This window comes from Camarhynchus parvulus, chromosome 3 (assembly GCF_901933205.1).
Source record: "Camarhynchus parvulus chromosome 3, STF_HiC, whole genome shotgun sequence".
In the NCBI taxonomy this organism is placed as follows: Eukaryota; Metazoa; Chordata; class Aves; order Passeriformes; family Thraupidae; genus Camarhynchus; species Camarhynchus parvulus.
In genome coordinates, this window is record NC_044573.1 from 78,309,246 (window position 1) to 78,328,685 (window position 19,440).

Sequence of the window (19,440 nt, forward strand, 5' to 3'; positions counted from 1 at the left end):
CAGAATTGAAACCTTTTACTTATTCAGGAAAAAAATCTATTTACTCGTAAAAAATAGCTCAAATAAATTGAAAATTTAAAAGATTTTTTTAGGCATCCTAAGTATCTACAGAGGTCAGTATACAGGGCTGAGGATATCATAAATCCTCTGTGCTGCCAGATCCACCATTTCCCGAAGGGATTCATCATCTTCGCTTCCCGGCTCACAGTCAACTGTCTGGGAAAAGAAAGAGAAGGATGTTACAACAGTGGGCACTTCATGCTCCCTGTCAGCACCCAAGGAATGCTCCCAAAGGGGAACCAAAAAGCAGCCATGGAAATTATCAAGAGCAGCACTGCATGTTTTTAAGTGGTCTGCCAGCATGTAGAAGAGTTCAGGGAAGACTCAAGTGAGTCTTATGCTCAAAACTGCTATCTAAAATGCACTAAGTTTTGTGGATTTCATTGGATTCAAAATCAAATAAAATCACACAAGATTCAGTTCCTGGAGATTTCATTTTATCTGTGAATACACTCACACTGTATTAGGTTAACACTGCAAAACACATGCAGTCACTAGAGGTACAGCACCACACTGATATTCCCACACACATGATGACATTTACACAAAAATAATCCAAGTAAATTAATTTTTTACTAAAACAAATTTTCCTAGAGAAAGATGCCCAACCCAAACATGAAACTTGATCTACATTCCTGACTGCTCTACCTCAGAAACAGAGGACAGCATTTGAGCAGTAATACTGTTTTTGGTCCTGTGGCCTTTCTAGACTCTAAGACTATACCTCCTTTAATTCAGTATTAACTTGTTACTCTTCTGATTTTTCCAACCATAAAGGTTTGGGGAGATGAAAAAAGGCACTTAAAACAGCAAACATGTATTTAATGTTATCTAGCAATATTACTGAAATCGTGTTAATTGTGAGAGCACTGTGTTAACATGGAAAAAAAAATAAATCCGTGTCCCCACCAGTCAGATCTACACTAAACAGTTTCTTATTTTCAAGCAAATAAAGTTTTATAAGATACATACACACATGAAGAAAGACAGGTCTGCCTTGTAAAATCTGGTTCACAATGGCACAAGCTAGCCATTGCCAACACAGACTGCACAGTAAGTACTGCAAAGATACACCCTGCTGTAACTGAACTGCCACTGGGCTTTCTGTCAGTACACAAATCTTTTAACAATAATGACATATTATAAAAATAAAATCAAACTTCTTGATTAAGCAGTATGCATCCTTTTCCAGTCTAGTTACTTTTTTCTTTATTTCAAGAGTTCTTTCACCAGTCCTGTATTTTTCTGCACTATGTACAAACTGAAATGTAGGATTTTTTTATTAAAGAATTGAAAAGAGATGGCACAAGTTGTGTGTTAACCACTGTAACTCACTATTTTCTTAAGATAATTAACATTCACTTGTTTTGTTTCAATAGGTAATAAATTTTTGGCAGTGTTTCTTCTGGGTTTGTAGAACACTTAAATCATTTGTTGTGACCCCTTAAGGAGAGCATGTGAGAGGTGCTCCATAGAATGAATTTACATTATATTACTGCTATGAATAGAGGCAATACACAAGCTATGTTTAATATGTTATTAGTAATGACAAAGTCAATATGTTAAAATGCTTAAGAACATGAAGGACATGGCTTTAACCATTCTTTACAGTTTTAAATTATTCAAATTACTAGGTGTGATGACTTCTTAAAGCACCCTTCTAACATGCATGACATCCAATTCTGTACGTTAGTAAATTAATAAGTATTTACTTTTGTATTTCAGGCTTTCAATTTAGCTCCAAAAGGATCAAGATGAAAAAAAAATTATTAACATTCCTACCCTGTAACTGTTCAATTATTCAGACCAGAACCATGCTTTAAAAGCATTAAAAAATTTGTGGGTTAACTCAGTTTCTCTTCTATAATCTTTATTATTTTTTTTCATACAACTGAGCTGCTGAAAAATACTTGGTTTTTTCCAAATGTACTGCATTTGTTGCATAAACATTGCTAGCATTTTTCAGTTAAGAATGCTCTGTTTTGATACAAGTACATTTCCTTAGCAAGTGAGTACATGGCAGTGTAGGCAGCACTGTGTGCCAGCAAGAGACTGCTGAACACAGCACACACAAAAGTGCTTTGCTTTACATACCCGAGTGTCCAGGGAAATGTTGGCAGTCTTTCCATCCACTGTGATGCACAGCACAGAGTCATCTTTGGAACTCACACAGTCCTCTCCAAACATATCCCTAAAGCAAACAGCCAGGAGTGTAAGGTGTGGCCAAACAGCAAACTCAAGTTTTTCTATTAACCCTGGGTCACTTTGGCAGGTAAGTATCACCTTTCAGCAACAATTATTTAACTCACTCCATTGTAATTAAAAAGATCAACCTTTATTATGACAGTGGGTATCAAATAACAGTAAGAATTTTACCAAAATAATCTTGTCAAAAAAAAAGGGAAGGATTCCTTTGGTTTCAAAAGAGGCAAGATTTCTACACAAATAAAATAATACACATCGGAATAAGTTTTAAAAGAGATGTGATCCAAAGTTGTTTTCATTAACCATTTGTAGCATAACTTTTGGAGACAACTTAAAATCTGCTTCTGGAAGACAGAGCTGGGCCCTGTACTCAAAATTTTAATGGTGCTGAGAACTTTTTACTGTACCTCTTTCTTTACTTTATTCCTGGCCTTCACAGAAATTAGACTGAAGTAAATTTGCATGAAGTATTTTTACATAACTATCTTTAAACCCTTTTATACTAAGGCTATTCTATTTATGTGGTTAACATTGCTCATTTTCGTTTAGAAAAATACACATCAACTTACTGAAGCATGATCTCCATTCTCTTCCTATATACATCCATATCTATTTTTTTGGAAATCTTATTTACGGCAGCTGAAAAGAAAAAAAAAATTACTTTTGCAGACATTTACTGGGAGGGAAAAATGGCTAATTGATAGATACTATTCACAAACTGACTTTCCTGAAAAACAATCAAAAAATAAAAGTATGTTTAAACGGTTTATTAAAAAATGTATTTAAAAAAATGAGACTGAAGGAAATGCATACATTTCCATTACATATGTCTGTTCTCATCATATTTTAAAGTAAAAAATTTCACAATTCACATTCTGACTTTTTGCTTCTGTTCATTCTTAACACTCATTACATATCTTGTACTTAATAGAGAAAATAATTTACTTTTATCAGTTGCTTATAATCCCTCCGTTTTCTCTTATTACATGAAACTACCACATCATGGAGGCTGGGAGCATGCAGAGAATAAAATAAAATGAAATAAAACTGGATGGTTTTGTTTTATACTGAATGTGAGCAGCAGTAATAAGCACAGACATTTCTGCAGTATATTTCAGCACAGAGAAGCTGAAATAAAAACAATACCTTTTTGACCTGGTTTCAAAATTAAGAGGTAGTGTAAAACAAGTGATTTTCTTTTGAACATAATTATTTAAGTATTTGATTGTTAAAGAGTCAGAAGTCTGGAGGAAAGGGTAGTTGTGAAAATTTTTCATTGATGGATACAAAAACTTTAAGTCTTTTGAAAAACTGTTTTTCAGTACTTCTAAATCAGCTGAAGAGTTCAGAACACAAAGGTAGTAAGTTTCTGATTAATTCTTTGAAAAATTTTTCAACTGCAAGTGACCGAGCTTAAATCTTAATAATAATAAAAAACCCTGAATAAATATATTAAAATTTACCATTCCTTAGGTAAGATGAAGTAACTGAATGTACTAAGCCAGATATAATTTCATCCTGGGAATGAGGTAAACACAGGCACATGGTCAGCTAAGCAACAATAACTTAAGATATTCTAATTTGATCTCTTTTGATCCTGTGTACATACCCTATAATACACAACTGCAAGAACTCTTTCAAATGTTTTTACTCCAAATAAGAACAAAAAAAAACCAAAACTGAAAGCAGCCACACCTGAGATTAGCAGACAAAATCAGCACCATAAAACAACATGGGAGATAATGCTAAAAGGCCCATAAAAATACAAAGAAATAATTTCAGGGTGGTGGAAGATGGAGTATCTAGATACTGTCACTAACAAATCATACAGAGAAAGTGTGGACTACGAAAAAAAAGGTAAGCCAGATACTACAATAAGAAATTTAAAAAATCTGGCAAAACAGTGAAATGTTTTTTTCCATCTGTATAAAAAACGAAAAAAAGAGAGGAGGTCAAAGTATCATTCAAAAATAAAATTTCTATTTTTGGTTAGTCTCATAGAGCAGAACATAAGGATATGGCCAGAAAGACTTATATAGTGAAAACTATCACAACCAAGATCAGAACATTACACTCTGAATTTGTTCAGGTCAAGGTGACTGGAAAATCTTTACCCCCCAAAAAAGTAAGAACTGTTATGGGAATCTATAAACTCAGGTGAAAGGATTTTTAACAAATGTGTTGAGTCAGGTATGAGACTAAACCCCTAAAGAACACTGACTCCTATTATACAAAATTATTAAAATATATAATAGAAGACAAGAGGGGTAATCCAGTGAAAATAATCCAGTGAAAGTATCTGTCCACATCGAATCATAGAATCAAAAAATGGCCTGGACTGGGCCATACAAAACTTAATCACTTTAGGTTTTTTGTACAAGGTTTAAAACCTATTTTGAATAAGGCCATGTTTTCCACAAGCAGTCATCGGTTGCCATGTAAGAGAAAGTTTCAACAAATGAATATGGCACAAATAATGAAGATCAACCTGTAATTCTGTTTTAAGTAGCAAATTTTACTCCCTAGCGAGTTCCGTAAGGCAAGGAAATACAATAAGGGGATTGCAATCTATTGGAAGGTATTATTTCCCTCTAAGCTTGATGTAAAAAAAACAAAAAGGAAGAAATGCCTCAGTGAAATAAGCATACACTAAACTTATACCTTTCTGTATTTTGGGGTTTGACTGAACTTCCAGTATCACTGTAGTCACAGTGTCTGCATACATATCATTAGCAGGATTTGCCACCCACTAGAAGACAAAAAAAACCAAAAACATGATTTAGACTGAGTGAATAATGCAACATAAAGACAATATAACATTAATTGCATTCTCCTTTTTGCCTTTCTCTGAATTCCAGCTTCAAATGACTGTCATACATTTCACACCGAATTAACTACTTTTAGCTGGGTGTACTCCAGTAACTTCCCATGAAAAATTCAAGTTTTTGAATGTTTCTGAGCATATTTACAAAATAATTAATTACCACAACACTCTGGGGGAGGAAGAAACACCACTTGATGTTATTTCCAATTACTATCTCCCAAATGATAAAAGGGCACCAAATCTGCCATTATACTCATGAGATACAGCAAAAAAACCCCAACAGGCACTGGATAAATAACACATATGCACACGGGATCACAGCTCAAGGGGAACTTTGTTCTAGCCTTTGGTCTACTTGTCATACAACAGAGAACTCCTTTAAACATTGAATTCTGCATGGCATCTCTATGGTATTAGTTTGAAAAAACTGGAGAACAAAATACTTCTTTCTCCCTCACCAATGCCCACCTCAAGGACTACCATGCCTGGTTCCTGGATCACAGTAATATTTTTGAAAACCTTCAGGGCTGGTTTTTGTTGGATTTCTATTTCTTCTACATCACCTAAGAAGTGACAACAAATGGTTAGCAATAATGAAATTATACTGGAAGCAAGACTAACTTTATTTGCCTAAGAAAATAAGTCAGTTTAAGAATAAGAGGGGTTGTCTGTTATCACAACTGCTCAGGGTAGCTCACAAAATGGAACCCTATACTCTCTTTCCTTACCTGACAACATTCTTTGTTCTGGATTGCTTAGGGTTTTTTATTAGTTAATTTTGGCCACTTGGTTTTAAATTCTTTTATTTGACTAGCTTAGTACACTGAATACACCAACAAAAAAGAAAAGACATGAGGAATTTAGTTAATTCTGCTCCCTTTGCACAAGTCACCAGCTCTTGCCCCCTTAAGGGATAATCTATTGCTCACATAAGCATAGAGCTTAAATGAAAAGCACTTGTGTGCCTGCTAGCACTCAGGTTATGAGACCTGAACCCCAACTGAATATAGGTGTTTTCACTAGTGACATGAATTAGATTCTGACACTAGAGAATTTTAAAAATTCTGAGCTTTAAATCTGGGAAAGGAATCTGCAAGGTGTGTGTACCTAGCATAGGAGCTGCCCCTAATCCCTGAGAAAGCCAGAGAGAGGCACAGGGGATCATCCCAGTGTCAGGTTTAAATGGCTTCTCATCCAGGAAAAGCCATTTTTTGCCTCTTGGGGAAGCACAGATGAGGCTGTCTGTCCCAAAGGAGGGCAGAGCTCTTGTTTTGATTAACTGGATGGCATTAGCCATTTCATTTGGGGCTAGAGATACAAGACCAATTAATAAAAGTTTCCATCAGAGTGGCCAGAGCACTCACTTTGGGGCTGACAGAGACAGAATCAGCTATGCTCTATATTGCTCTATGCTCATCACTTTGTAATATGAATGCAGTAGAATCCCCCCCAAAGCCGTGTCACACTCATGAACTGCATCTGGCAGAAGCTGCATAGTCTAATGAAAGCTGTAAAATATAAAGACATCTCCACTCAGAAGACCTCTGAGGTTGTGGTAAAGGCTGGCCAGTGTGACTGCTGGCTGTTTGCTGCCCAGCACGCACCGGTGAGTTTCTGCAGCTGGTAAGAGAGCAGATTGAAAGGGCCCGTGTAGGGGATGGCTTGGGTCTGGGTCACCGTGCTCATGGCCAAGTCCGTGTAATCTGAAACCATTGGAGAAAGTGCATGTTAAAAACTACCCCTCTGAATTTACTGTTTAATAAACAGAATTGCCATTATAGATAAATAATAGCATTGATACATTTAAGACAAGGGGGCTGAAAAGGATAATTTGTAAAGAGGAAGGTGGAACACCTGTTATAAGATAAATAATATATTTGTGGTTAGGAAACCAGCTTGTTTTATTATCCTGCCTATTAGAGACAAACAATGATCTAGGGCAGCACAACTGCTTTCCCCCAAGCTCTTCTAACCTCAGATTTAATTCCTCTTCTATTCTGAGAATAGATCAATTCCCTGAGTAATAAAAAGCATAGGACTATGCAAATATTTTCTGTGTTCCATAGCTTTTTACACCAAAAACTTAATGACATTTTAGAAAATGGTAGGACTATTGATTGAGGTCTTTTTCTGGTTCTCACTGGAATATTTTATGCATATTCTTTCAGAGGAAAAGGTTTTAAGTAACCAGAAGGGAAATGGAATTTTGCTTCTTTTCTGTTAGAGAAAGGAAAGATTTTAAGTTTGAGTGAATGAGTTAAATGCGTTTCATCTCACTACAATAGTTCAGAACTTCTGGCAAATAAGAAATAAAACTAAGATGTTCACTAATTGCTTATGAAACACAAAACTGCAGGAAGAAAACCCCAGAATTATAAGTGTTTTAATGACACAGTAAGTTTCAATTACCCACTGATCACATGACTGTGTGTACTTACTGGAAAGGTCACATGGAGAAAGGATGTGATAGTTAAAATTTCTTTTAACTAGGATTCCAGAAATTCTCTGTCCTTGCTCTGGTTTCTTATCTGCTAAAGATCCCATCACCTGGAGAGAAAGAACACGTATAGTGCATCAAAGCAATCTGCAGCATTCACAACTTCAAGTTATTATGGAGATGAAATATCATTCTCTCAGAAAAATCAGAGTATAAAATTAACTCTGAAAACCAAAGAAGGTCAGAGTAACCTAGAAGCTGAGACCCAACACAAGAAAAGTTTTAAGAGTGAAGAACCAAAAAAAACCCCAAAACAACAAAAAAACAACCTCAAAATAAAAACCCCTGAACCAAATCCCAAATACAACTAAACTCAAAATATTCCCATACTTTGAGACCCTAGACAACATGCAATTTGAAATCAATTAAAAATAGAGGCTACAAAGATAATGTGCAGTTTTTACACCAGAAGAAAAGACTGTTCTACGTATAAGAAAACATTGATTTCATACCTTGGCAAGTTTTTCTCCCCTGAAGTTTAATGTCACAGCTTCAGTATTCCTAGGATTATGAACTTCTATATGAACTTCATCATTATCCTCATACTCCCGTATCAATGCTGCTTTCAATCTGGCCATTTCATTCTGCTCACCATGAACTAAAATCTATAAAAAAGACAGTTTTCCTCTTAGCAGAAATTATTTGTCCAACCAGACATGTTTAGTAAGCAAGTTATCCAAGAAAACTGCCATATGCAATCTCATCTTTATAAAAATGCAATTCCATGAGGTCACAGTGTAGGAAACATGAGCTCAATTACAGTTCTGTGTCTGTGTATTCTCTGCATCATTTAAAGGGTGGGGTTTCACAGGCCTGAGTATTAGCTGAAAAATCCATGCTACCAAGCAGAGTGCATTACAGAGATCCCATTTAAGTTTTCACACACAAATATATTGTTGTATTATAAAAGTGAAGTATTTAGTTCAACAGAAGTCAGTTAGCTTTATAATTTTGTGTCTGTGTGTAGGTATAAATACAATAAACATGCAATTCAAAGAGGATGCTTCACAGTTCACAATTTTCTTTGCCAAGTTAATTCTCTTTTCTTCTGTGATTTTTTTCTTTCTTATCTGTGTATGCACACTGTTTCACCACCAGTTTCAGGTCCTAGTCACCATTTTCACATTCTGGTCCTTCACACCGTCTATTTCCCATGATTTGCTCATGCTTTTCCCTCCAAGTGCTGCCTTTGTCTTTTGCTGTCTGCACATATCTTCAATTGATGTTTTCTTATTTATTTCAGGGCCAATTCCAGTGAATTATTTCAATACCAGCATCCCCAACTTCCATACTGCATCTTACTTCCCAAAACATTGCTGGAACAGATTATGGCCTACACCATTGTCTGTAAAGTCATCCCCAGAGATCCCACATGCACACACTCAAGAGCAAGTTGATTTTTACTTTGCTAAGATAACTTGGCAAAAAATTATTATAATCTCCACCTTTAATTATTCAAAGTTCAGGCGTTCTGGCTACTGCTAGACACCAGTCCCTGCCTTGACTCAAGGCTGTGAGCTGGTTTGATGAATCCCACTCTGGAGAAAAGGGCAGCACGGATACTGACCACGTGTGGAGGTTTCAGGGCCCGGATAAATTCACTGGTTTGTTGATAATCTGTGTGAGCAGAGAAAGAAATGTAATCCACAGACATCTTCAGTGGGAGTTTCTGCCCTGACATAGTTGTGATCTCTTCAGGTTCAGACATGATGTGCTAGAAAATAAAAGCACCTTAATTAAAAAAAGCCTCCTATAGACACCATATAACTAATGCTTTCAAAAATCAATGAAATAATAGTGGCAGTCATGTTAAATGTGAAGCAGTGAAAAAAATCTCTCAAATTTCCCAGAACACACACTCAGACATGAAAAACACAGGCACAACACACTATTTCATCGTGTGCATCCTCAGCTGTTCTGGGGGATCATCCTTCTTCCAGATAAATCTCTCTGACTTGTATAAAAATAGTAACAAGTGTGTGATTTCTATCTCTAAAGGCAAAATTGGATGCTGTGGTTGCTCTTAGCTGCTGGAATTTGGAAGGATTTAATTCCCTACAGATAGTCAATGGCACAATGTGCACGAGGCAGTCTGGCCTCTGACATATAAGTAGTGTTAGACTTAATATCAACTTCTCTGGAGTTAGGATTAGGGCTACCTTCTTGAAAAATGAAGCAGTGGAGAAGTCTAAAGTACCAATCATTCCTTCTCATGAAAAGATTACTGCCTCTAGAAAAGACTGTTCTATATAACATCACTGGAAATGACCACATGCAAACCGTCTGTACTCTTCATTAGTATTAGCCAAAAGCAATCAGTTTTGACTACATACTCATACATACCCAACTACAATCTCAGTAAATCACATAAAGACACTTCCTATTGACCAATTCTTTCAAAATCTAACGTGAACGCTATGTGTAATTAAGAGGTTGTGGTGCATGAGCAACTCACCTTAGCAAGAGTTCCTTCAACGCAGTACCCTGCAATAATGACTCCATTTCTCTTATCTGTGCACCAGCTCTCAAACAACTCCCTGGATAAGCCACTCTGCATCATACCTGGGGAAGCCATAACAACACTGGGGCCAATGTCATCAAAGTGATCCATACTCTAGAAAGACACAGTGGGAATATGAGTTACCACAGCTCACTTAAACCAGGGACAGCCCAGCTGCACCCTTACACAATGTACAAGAAGGGCCCTGTGTTCACAGATTATACCCCATCCTCATAAAAAGTGCCCTTTGTAGGAAAATTCCTCTTACTGATACCCACAAGGAGTAAACTGCAAGCACAGGGATCTGAAGTGGAAAAAATGTTGGGGCACAGGCTTCCCTCAAACAGCCCTCTGAGCACTGGGACAGCAGATAACTCAGATATAAACCTGCACCTAATCAATCTATTAGGATATTAAGGATTTTGATTGGCTCAGCTGATTAGAGCATGGTGCTAAAAACACACCAAGGTTGTGGGTTCAAACCCTGGAGGGGCCACTCACTTCAGAGTTGGACTCCATGATCCTTGTGTGAACCTTCCAACTCAGAACATTCTGTGATATCAGAATATTAAACATGCAAACTATTGAGCAAATATGAACTCTCCTGTCACATTCACCTTTTTGTGAGAATCTCAAGCTTACCTTCAGATTACTAATATGCTTGAAAACAAAAGGATTGTTGATGTTAATTTGCTTGCGTATTTTGTCATTCATGGCATTGACATATGTCTGATAAACTGCCATACATTTCTTGGCCAAAGAAGAGGCATAGTATATGGGGATATCATGGAGTTCAGGATGATTCTGCCAGTATTCATCTAAAAACACAAAACAAACAAAATCATAAAAAAGAACAAAACACAAAAACCCCAGCCACCAAACAACAAAATACAAAATTCTGCCCACAGGATTATTTATAAAGTGTGTGCTTCTCAAAAACATCAGTAATTCTTGTAAAACAGATTTACCAGTGGGCTTTTTCATTTTTAGTATAGAAAATCACCATCACAGCCTCTTTGCTTGCATCTGCTTTTCTAAAACAGTCACCAGCTAGAACTATATACAACCAGTGCAAACAAACAAACAGGCAAACAAACTTGACAAAGGTGAACTTCAGATCCTTTTGGCAGGTCAAATTTCAATCAACCACCACCTTCAGCTACAAGCTATAAAGTATACATGAGACTACACTGCAATAAGTCTACGTTTATGACAATAAAATAAAGCTTCTATGTCCCTGTCAAATATTAATTCTACATCTAAGAGCCGGGGACATCTGCACACAGATTTGTTTGTAAGAATTCACTGTATGAACATTCTGTAAAACAAATCTGTGGAGTTCAAGGTGAGAAGGATTCACTCAACTATCAAGCCTGGCTTAATGTATAGCATCAACAGTTGCATTTTACAAGCCCAACTGGAACAAAAACAAGGAAAGAGCCTCCATTAACCACAACATATTTTATCATTGATTACAGTAGCCATGATCTTTCCTAAACACAAAGAAGAAATCTGAATGCACCTGTACAAATTAACTTCTCCCATTTGGATACATTTCTGCTAGTCTGAATGATATTTATGTTGCACAATTGAGACACAATAGTCCAAAAATAGAGGTACACTCTTTTGGCTGTATTTGTGCATTTACAATGACATTACAATGTGCTTTTACCTAACATTTCTGATTTGTAGGCAAAGCTTCTCACAACAGTTCAGAGAAGCTCACTGCCATGGCTACCTTAATAAGCTCAGGTGTAAGGTGGAAACAGCCAGTGAAAGATAACCAGTCACAAACTGAATTCATCATAATTTTCTACACCATAACCCAGTATTTTATTTTTGTCATACAGTTACAGAAAAAAGAGAAATAAACACAGAAGCCTACAGGCTCAGCTGTGTAGGCATGTGAGATGCAATTGCATTTTCTACCTAATTAAGCATCCAATTGCATGTCTAGCTTTCCTAGATATATTTTCAAGCTTATCTTTAGAAACTCAGTTTAATATCTACACACAGCAAAGAGAGGCAAACAAATTACAACCTAATGGCCACACAAGGTTGAAAATATTCAGTTTTTATGTTCTGTAGAAATTAAAAAACCCCCTCGCAATCAATGACAAGTAGTAAATAATTCTACAACATCAAATACTACTCCATGCCTAGATCGGAATTTCTTGTTTACATTTGAATAGACTAGTAAGACATTTTGAAAACAAACTAGTTTCTAATACTGAGCTAAACTGAAATGAAAAGTGAGAAAGATTTCAAGTAGTTTAGGGATCACTTCATATTCAACACCCCTAAATATAAGCATTTTAAGCTTGAGATAGTTTTCTTTTGATCTTGCCAGTCTTTGAATGAGCAGAAAGACTAGTGAAAAAATCACGTAACATAGTACAAATTGAATGTGCTAAAAGGAAGAAGAGAGGCCTGGGAATAATTTACTTAAAAGCTGTTTTTTCTTAAGTACCTTGTAACTATCTATATATTTTATGTGAAATAGCTTGTTGTGTTCATGGGTAGCTCTCACTCACTTTTGTTCAAAAGCCTAATTTACTTTTCATTATTTTTAGGACTTCAGAAGTGTTAGAAGTGTGTTCTATGGTCTTCTAAGCTTTTCCTATAAAGAGCTTTTCATACAGGTTTGTAAACTAAAGTGCAAAAATAGCAGAACTTAAAATGAAAACATACCCCTTTTTTTAGCAGTACAGTTTAAGTAAAACAGTTGCTGTTGTAACTTGTTGTTGTTATTTTTCTATTTGTAATAATTGTCCCTAATTGCTGAAATCCTGATCCAAAAAGATTCAAAAGCCAAGCACATATTACCACACCATCATCTTCTCCTCCTTTCTAGGTCTCTCATTCTACTTCACAAAGCAGAACTGCTGGTTGGTTTACTGGACCTTTTGCACTCGAACAAACATGCATTATATATTAAATTATAAGTTAAATAACACGGTGTAAAATGGCTGAAGAGTTGTTCAAGGAATTATGACACCTGAAAACATTCTAAATCCCTTTCTGTGCCTTTCCATTAGGAGCAGCCGGGAAGGTCCATACCTAAGATTAGGAGCAGTTCCTGAGCTCGGCCCAGGGCAAACACAGGGATGAGGCCTCGGCCCCCTCTGTTGACAATGTCGTGAACGGTGTTGCAGAACCTCGCCTCCCGCTCTTCCCTCTTCTCGTGAATGTGAGTGCCATACGTGGATTCCTGCAGATGGACAGACACAGCATTGAAAGGGCTGACGCACAGAGTAATTCCTCATCTTCTCTGAACCCAACCAAAAAAAGCAGATAAACATACTGGTGTTAACATGTTGGGGAAAGGAAGGAGAGAGGTCAAAGAGAGGGAAAAGTTCCCTCAAGTTCCCAAAACCACCCTGCCAAGGCAAATAACCAAAACTTCCCTGCTCCCAAATCCCCCCAAGCAATTTAGACAGACAGATCCTGTTGGCACTAAAGAAATTAGAGCTATTAATTTCAATGCTTCTTTTAAAAGGTTTCAAATGTAACACACTTATTTTCCCAACTGCAAATGCTGCCAGAGCTTTGATGATCACACTGACAGGGCCCACAGTGGTACATGTGCCATGGTTTAACCCCAGACTTCAAATATAGGAATTACACAAACCACAAAATTTTGATGTGACTTAAAATTAGATTATTAGTTACAGAGAACAGCTAGAAAGGACACAGTAAATTAAATAATTTTAAAAGTTCCCAGTGTTTGTTTCAGCTAAAACTGTTACTTATAAAGTTTCCCTTGAGCTGCTGTTTTCCAAACATGGGTTCAGAATAAAATAATTTCACTCAGAAAACAAAACAAAAATATGGAATAACACTCAGGGCCCCTCCACCGAGGACAAATTCTTAACGTATCTGGAAGTAGGTTAGGATCCACTAAAAGAGATGTCTGGTTAAATTTGAGTTGGTATAATGCAAGTCAAAATCTAATAAATCTCCCATCTCAGAAAAGTCTGTCTAGAGCCTTAAGGAGCTTCATCAGAAGAATTATAAAATTGTAATTAGACTTTTCAACACAATGGGAAGCAATGTCAGAGTTCTGAGCACCCAAGTATTTTGGATATTTAACACAAATCCCTCCCTCTAAATCTCCACTGTCATTCTGTTTTGACTTTAGTCAAGTCATACCCCTAATCCATAATTAATCACTAACAGAAAGAAATAATTTTGCAAAACTTACAATTATAAGAATGTCAGGTTTGATATTGGGAATCTCAGCTGCCATCAGGTGTCTGTCTTCCTGCCTTGAGAAATCACCTGTATATAACAGCTGTTGGAGACAAAGAGAAGCACGTGCTCTGGTTACAGGTTCTACCAGTCAGCAGCCTTTAAAAGGCTGTGCAAAGATGGTTTTAATGAATTTTTGTTAAAAAGGTCAGCTGTACTTTAAATAAGACTCTTCTTATGTGAGCAGTGCTTACAATTTTAGGTCAACAGTACTACAAGTATTTAAACTTCTATAGTAAAGGTTTTTCAAGCAGTAACATCATTCCAACAAAACCAGGTAAACAATTATCAAGCTCTTATTTTTCATTTCAGATATCAAGGTGCCATTTTCAGCCTTCTGCATACTTGCACTGACCAAAAAGAAGTAAAAATAGACAAAACAAAATACAGCAACTCCTATGAGGAAGTAAATCAAAGATCAAATTGCATTTATACACCAGAATGAAAATATAATGAATAATCCAATAAAATTATTTATTAGAAATTCTTCTAGTATTTTCTCATACAAAAAAAAATCCTGTAATCTAATTGATTTTCCAAATGGAATAATCATGTTCCCCAATACACCAAGAAGTAACTTTTAATAGTTATTTATTTTTAATGGATTCTTAACTGTGGGGTGGAATGCAACTCTCTGCACCCAAACTGATGGTTTCAAAACTGACATTTTTTGATTTAACAATAATTCCATTTATGAAAATGTGAATAATAAATAACATATAGTCAGTGACAGCAGACACTTGGTCTTCCAGGTAACCTACTATCACAGGGAATTAATGAGAATAATGACATTAAAACCCAGTCTGTTTGAGTCATGCATAGTAAGAGGGAAATGTCTTCATCATGCCTCAATCAGGAAAAAAACCAAAAAAGAAACACTAAAAGGTCTAAATTTTATTGTGATCATTGTAAACTCAGTTCTATTTCTAGGATTTTTTTAAAGTTAAAACTCTTGTAATTCTCAATCATTATAAATCATGAACAAACTCCTACTGGGCAGCAAGCCTCAGAACCATCTTCTCTCTTGCCTCCTCAGGGCTGTGTGAAACTTTCCTTGGACAGTGATTATCTTGCTGAACTCCAGTTCATGAGATGTTTCAAGTATCTGGTTTTGGCACAGTGCTGCCTGTGATTATATGATTTACTTAATCCCTCTGTGCCTAAAATTAATAATAATCTTATTTCTTTAGGTAGTTTAGCACAGGAGTGTTATGATAAAAATGTAACTCACATTCATTGACAAATGCTATATAAGAACTTGAGACAGGCAGAGACGTAAGTGAGAATTACAGAAACAAACATCTGTTCACAGATTTTACTAAAATGCAGCTTCCACACAACTGCCTCAGCTACCACCTGCCTCTGATCAGCTCAGCAAGGGAAACTACAAGTTTAGTGGTTCTGAATCTGAGTCATGTCTCAGACTCCCATACAATCCAAACATCTTAACTGATTTGTGCCACTTGCCAGTGTTAAACAATGAGAAAATATATATCCTAAGCTGAGTCCAAGTCTATTGGATAGCTCCAGCCACAGTGGTGGGGCACAAGAGACAATAATAATTAATGACTACATTAGTACTCAGGCTTGATTTCAACTTGAAAGAAAGAGAAAATACCTTCACACCAGCTATTTCAATCATAAACATGGCTGCTCCCAGAACGTGGCCTGCGTGGTAGCACCAGAATTTGATTCCTGCCACCTCTTTCACTTCATGGAAATTGATGGTCTCAATCTTGTCCATGCTTTCTTCCAAGTCTGTTTCTGTGTACAGCATGTCATCTGCTGAGATGTTACTGCATACAAGTGAAATGGCTAAACATCAGCTCATCTGAATAGCTGGAAAAAACCTCCTGGCTTTTCCCCACTGACAGATTTCCATTCAGGAACACCACGTCTCCCATGCTAGAAATCAATGTAGCTCACTCAATGAGAGTTAAAGTACCTTTCTTTTGAAAAGCCACACAAGAATACTCTTTTCAGTTAAGAATCTGCTCTGTGTTTTTCAAAAGGTTCCCAGCCCCGGGCAGAGATCTGCAACTTAGCTTGTAACAGTCCTCAAAAACCATACAGATCCATACTCTTCCCACCAGCCCAGAGCAAACAAGTTAAAAGAGGACTGTTCATCAGGTTTCTGATCCAAGCTCAAAACAGCTGAGTTGAGATACACCCAGGACCACTGCAGTCACATGGAAATAAATGTGTCAAGGCATGAAACACAAGAAAACAAAAAACATTAAGAGAAAAAAAACCCCAACATGTAAGTAACAGAGCCTCTTTGTATATTTAATATTTGATCTGTCCTTGTCCTGAAGAGTGAATTGTAACTTTAGGAGCTTAAAATTAATTTCAAACTATCCATGAGGCAGTAAAATGATTCATTACTTCTAATGTGGGTATATGTAATGTTACTATTTATGACAACATCCAGGTTCATCCAGCTACTTTTGGTAGCTACACCTTAAATTTCCCATTGGAAAGGGAAATAATAGGTAAAATAATTCAGGAAGAGACAGCCCACAGGTTAGCTTACCTGACTTTAACATAGTCTGAAAGAAGCCATCTGTAAATAGCTTTTGTGGCATGAGTCATAAATGTCCTTCCCTTAAAACTTGTTTTCTGTAAAAACCATGGCAAAGCCCCACAGTGATCTAAATGGAAGCTTAAAACAGACACACAAATCCAATTAATACATTCATATTACACAACACTAATATATAATATCTATAATTCACTACTTCACTGGACTAACATGGTGTCATAAAAATCCAGAAACAGAATTTTCAACCTTGTTAACTGTGCTGATCTACATTTGGCAGACTAGTAACTAGAAACATGATCAAGAAAAAATAAAACTAATACAGGAAATTCTCCATTAATTGCCAAGGTTTTACATGTATAGTATTAGAATTACCCTTTTTTTGTAATTTCCATATAAATTTAGAGGGAGAAAAGGAACAGGAACCAGGGACACTAAACATCAAAGATACATGAACACTAAAACCACAATCCTAATTTTGCAAGTTGCACACTAAAGAATAAAACATGATTTCTGAAAATTAAATTATTTGCTCACATTTCTAGTTCGACCCATCTTGAGAAACTACTTTTGAAATACAGGTAGAACAAATACATACCACAAAAGCTCAGGATTTTATGGAGAGCTTTTTATTACTGATTACATCATTTAGAAATGGCTCTCCTTGTCTCTCAGCCACTAAGCAATACATAAACCACATTCAAAGCTTGTGTAAGTCTCCAAGAACCTTTTTAATTCAAAGTCAATAGATCAAAAAACACAACCAATCTTCTTCTGCAGTCTTTATGTAGAAAACTCACTCCACAAGCTATCACAATGATGCTAAAGCAGACCAGGCTGTAAAACAGTCAGAAATCAGGGTGACCTCAGAGAAGAGCTGTAATGCCAAAAGTGAATGAGCATATTCACTCAATATTCAGTCCTTAATTCTAAATGGAGATCCTTCAAACTTTTTTTTAAAACCCAGAAACTAGAATTTTTCCCTACCATCTAAATAACACCTATTTTTCAGCCTCTCTTAATAACCTACAAGTGAACACAGCTCAGACCACGACCTCAAGTTATTTGTGCTTTTAGGTGCCACTTACTGACTAATAAGGAGGAGATCAATCTCAGCTGGATCTATCAAATCAATGTAAGGAAGAGCATCCATTCCTTCCAGCCCAGGATGGATTCCACAATCAAGCTGAAAAATGAAACAAAGTTAAAGCTTCTAGCAGAAGGTATAAAACCCCTCTTCCATCTTGGTCTATGACATAGTTATTAGTGACTGGTAACTTTTAGCATCACACAAAAAAATATTTTTCTTCATTGAACATTACTTTTAGCATTTGATTTCAAGCAGAATGGTTTGGGTTGGAAGCACATGCATTCTATATGGGGAGAGGGTTTTATTTTACAGCACAGCCTCTGTGATGTCTGATGTCATACATGCTATATACTGCTCCAGAAGGCTACAAATGTGCCTTTTCTAGCACTGTGTCTGACTGCAGAGCAGAGGCTGAATTTAACCTGCAGCATTTCAGATCATTTCAGTGATCTGAAGCAGCACACTGAGAGCACACATACAAACATATCCATGCAATAATTACCATTATTTTTCTTCCTTTAAACTCCAGAATGATGCATGACCTTCCTACTTCTTGGCCAGCACCTCTGCAAAAGGATATCGAAGTCATGAGGACTGAAACAACCCACACCGCACAGATGTAACCACACTGGATGCCTTTACCGCGGTTATTTCTCTGTGGAGAAATAACAACTGCACGGCCCTTTTAAGCCCAGCTATCCAAAGTACCTGAACAACTGTATTTATCCCAAAGGAAATGAGGCCCTACGTAACGCGGCAGAAATAAAAACAACCCGTTTGAGGAAATTATTTTTGGCCTCTTTTTTTTTTTTAACTGAGCACTCGAGTCTCAAACTATTGACACGTATAATTAAGTTCACCTAAGTAACAAATCGGGTGGAATAAGCCTGGAGTAGCACCTTCAAGCTGTGCCCAAAGCAACGCTTGTGGGAACGCTACCACAAACCCCCTCAGCCTGCAGGGACCCCTTTAGCAGGGCGGCCCCAGCGGCGCTGCCCCGGCCCCGGCCCGGCCCGGCCCGGCCCCCCGCGCCCTGCGGCTCCCCCGGGCGCTCACAGGGGCCGGATGAGCAGCTGGTCGCTCTCCTCGGCCGGGATCAGCGCCTCCGCTTTGCGCTTGGCCGCCATCGCAACGCGCTCCTCCCGCCGCCTTCCGCCGCCCCGCCGCGCCTGCGCCGCCCCGCGCGACCCGGAACGGCATCGGCGGCGGCAGCAGCGGGAACGGGATCGGGATCGGCAGCGGCACCGAGCGGGGCCCGGCGCGCCCGGTGAGCAGCGGCCGCATCGCTCTGTCACTTTTCGGGTTATCGGAGGGAGGAACGGGGAGAGAAGCCAAGGCGGGATGCGGTGCTGCCCTGCCCGGCTTCCCGGGCCGCCCCCTGCTCCCGCTGGGGCAGGGATGCTCCGCGGAAAGCCCGGGAGCTGCTGAGGGCCCGTGGAACGCACCCGGACCGCCCGGGAGCAGCGGGTGCCGA

At 37.7% G+C, this 19,440-nt stretch overlaps 2 protein-coding genes across 3 annotated transcripts in view; one reads left to right on the forward strand and one right to left on the reverse strand.

The window, feature by feature from the left end:
- On the reverse strand, window positions 1–19,172 carry CPSF3 (cleavage and polyadenylation specific factor 3). The gene is given in 19 exon segments (XM_030946007.1): window positions 1–216; window positions 2,155–2,251; window positions 2,835–2,904; window positions 4,927–5,014; window positions 5,558–5,652; window positions 6,694–6,792; window positions 7,528–7,636; window positions 8,039–8,191; window positions 9,154–9,300; window positions 10,042–10,200; window positions 10,729–10,904; window positions 13,147–13,297; window positions 14,291–14,380; window positions 15,956–16,133; window positions 16,871–16,999; window positions 17,965–18,062; window positions 18,469–18,532; window positions 19,023–19,126; window positions 19,128–19,172. Coding segments are annotated over 19 exon segments (2,148 nt in total). The 5' UTR covers window positions 19,167–19,172; the 3' UTR covers window positions 1–114.
- Window positions 19,168–19,440, forward strand: part of ITGB1BP1 (integrin subunit beta 1 binding protein 1) — a 9,956-nt gene continuing 9,683 nt past the window's right edge. The window contains exon 1 of one of the 2 annotated variants that reach the window (XM_030946008.1): window positions 19,168–19,233. The gene's annotated coding sequence lies outside the window, so the exon portion shown is untranslated. The remainder of the gene's footprint in view (window positions 19,234–19,440) is intronic. The other variant, XM_030946009.1, reaches the window with a different exon arrangement.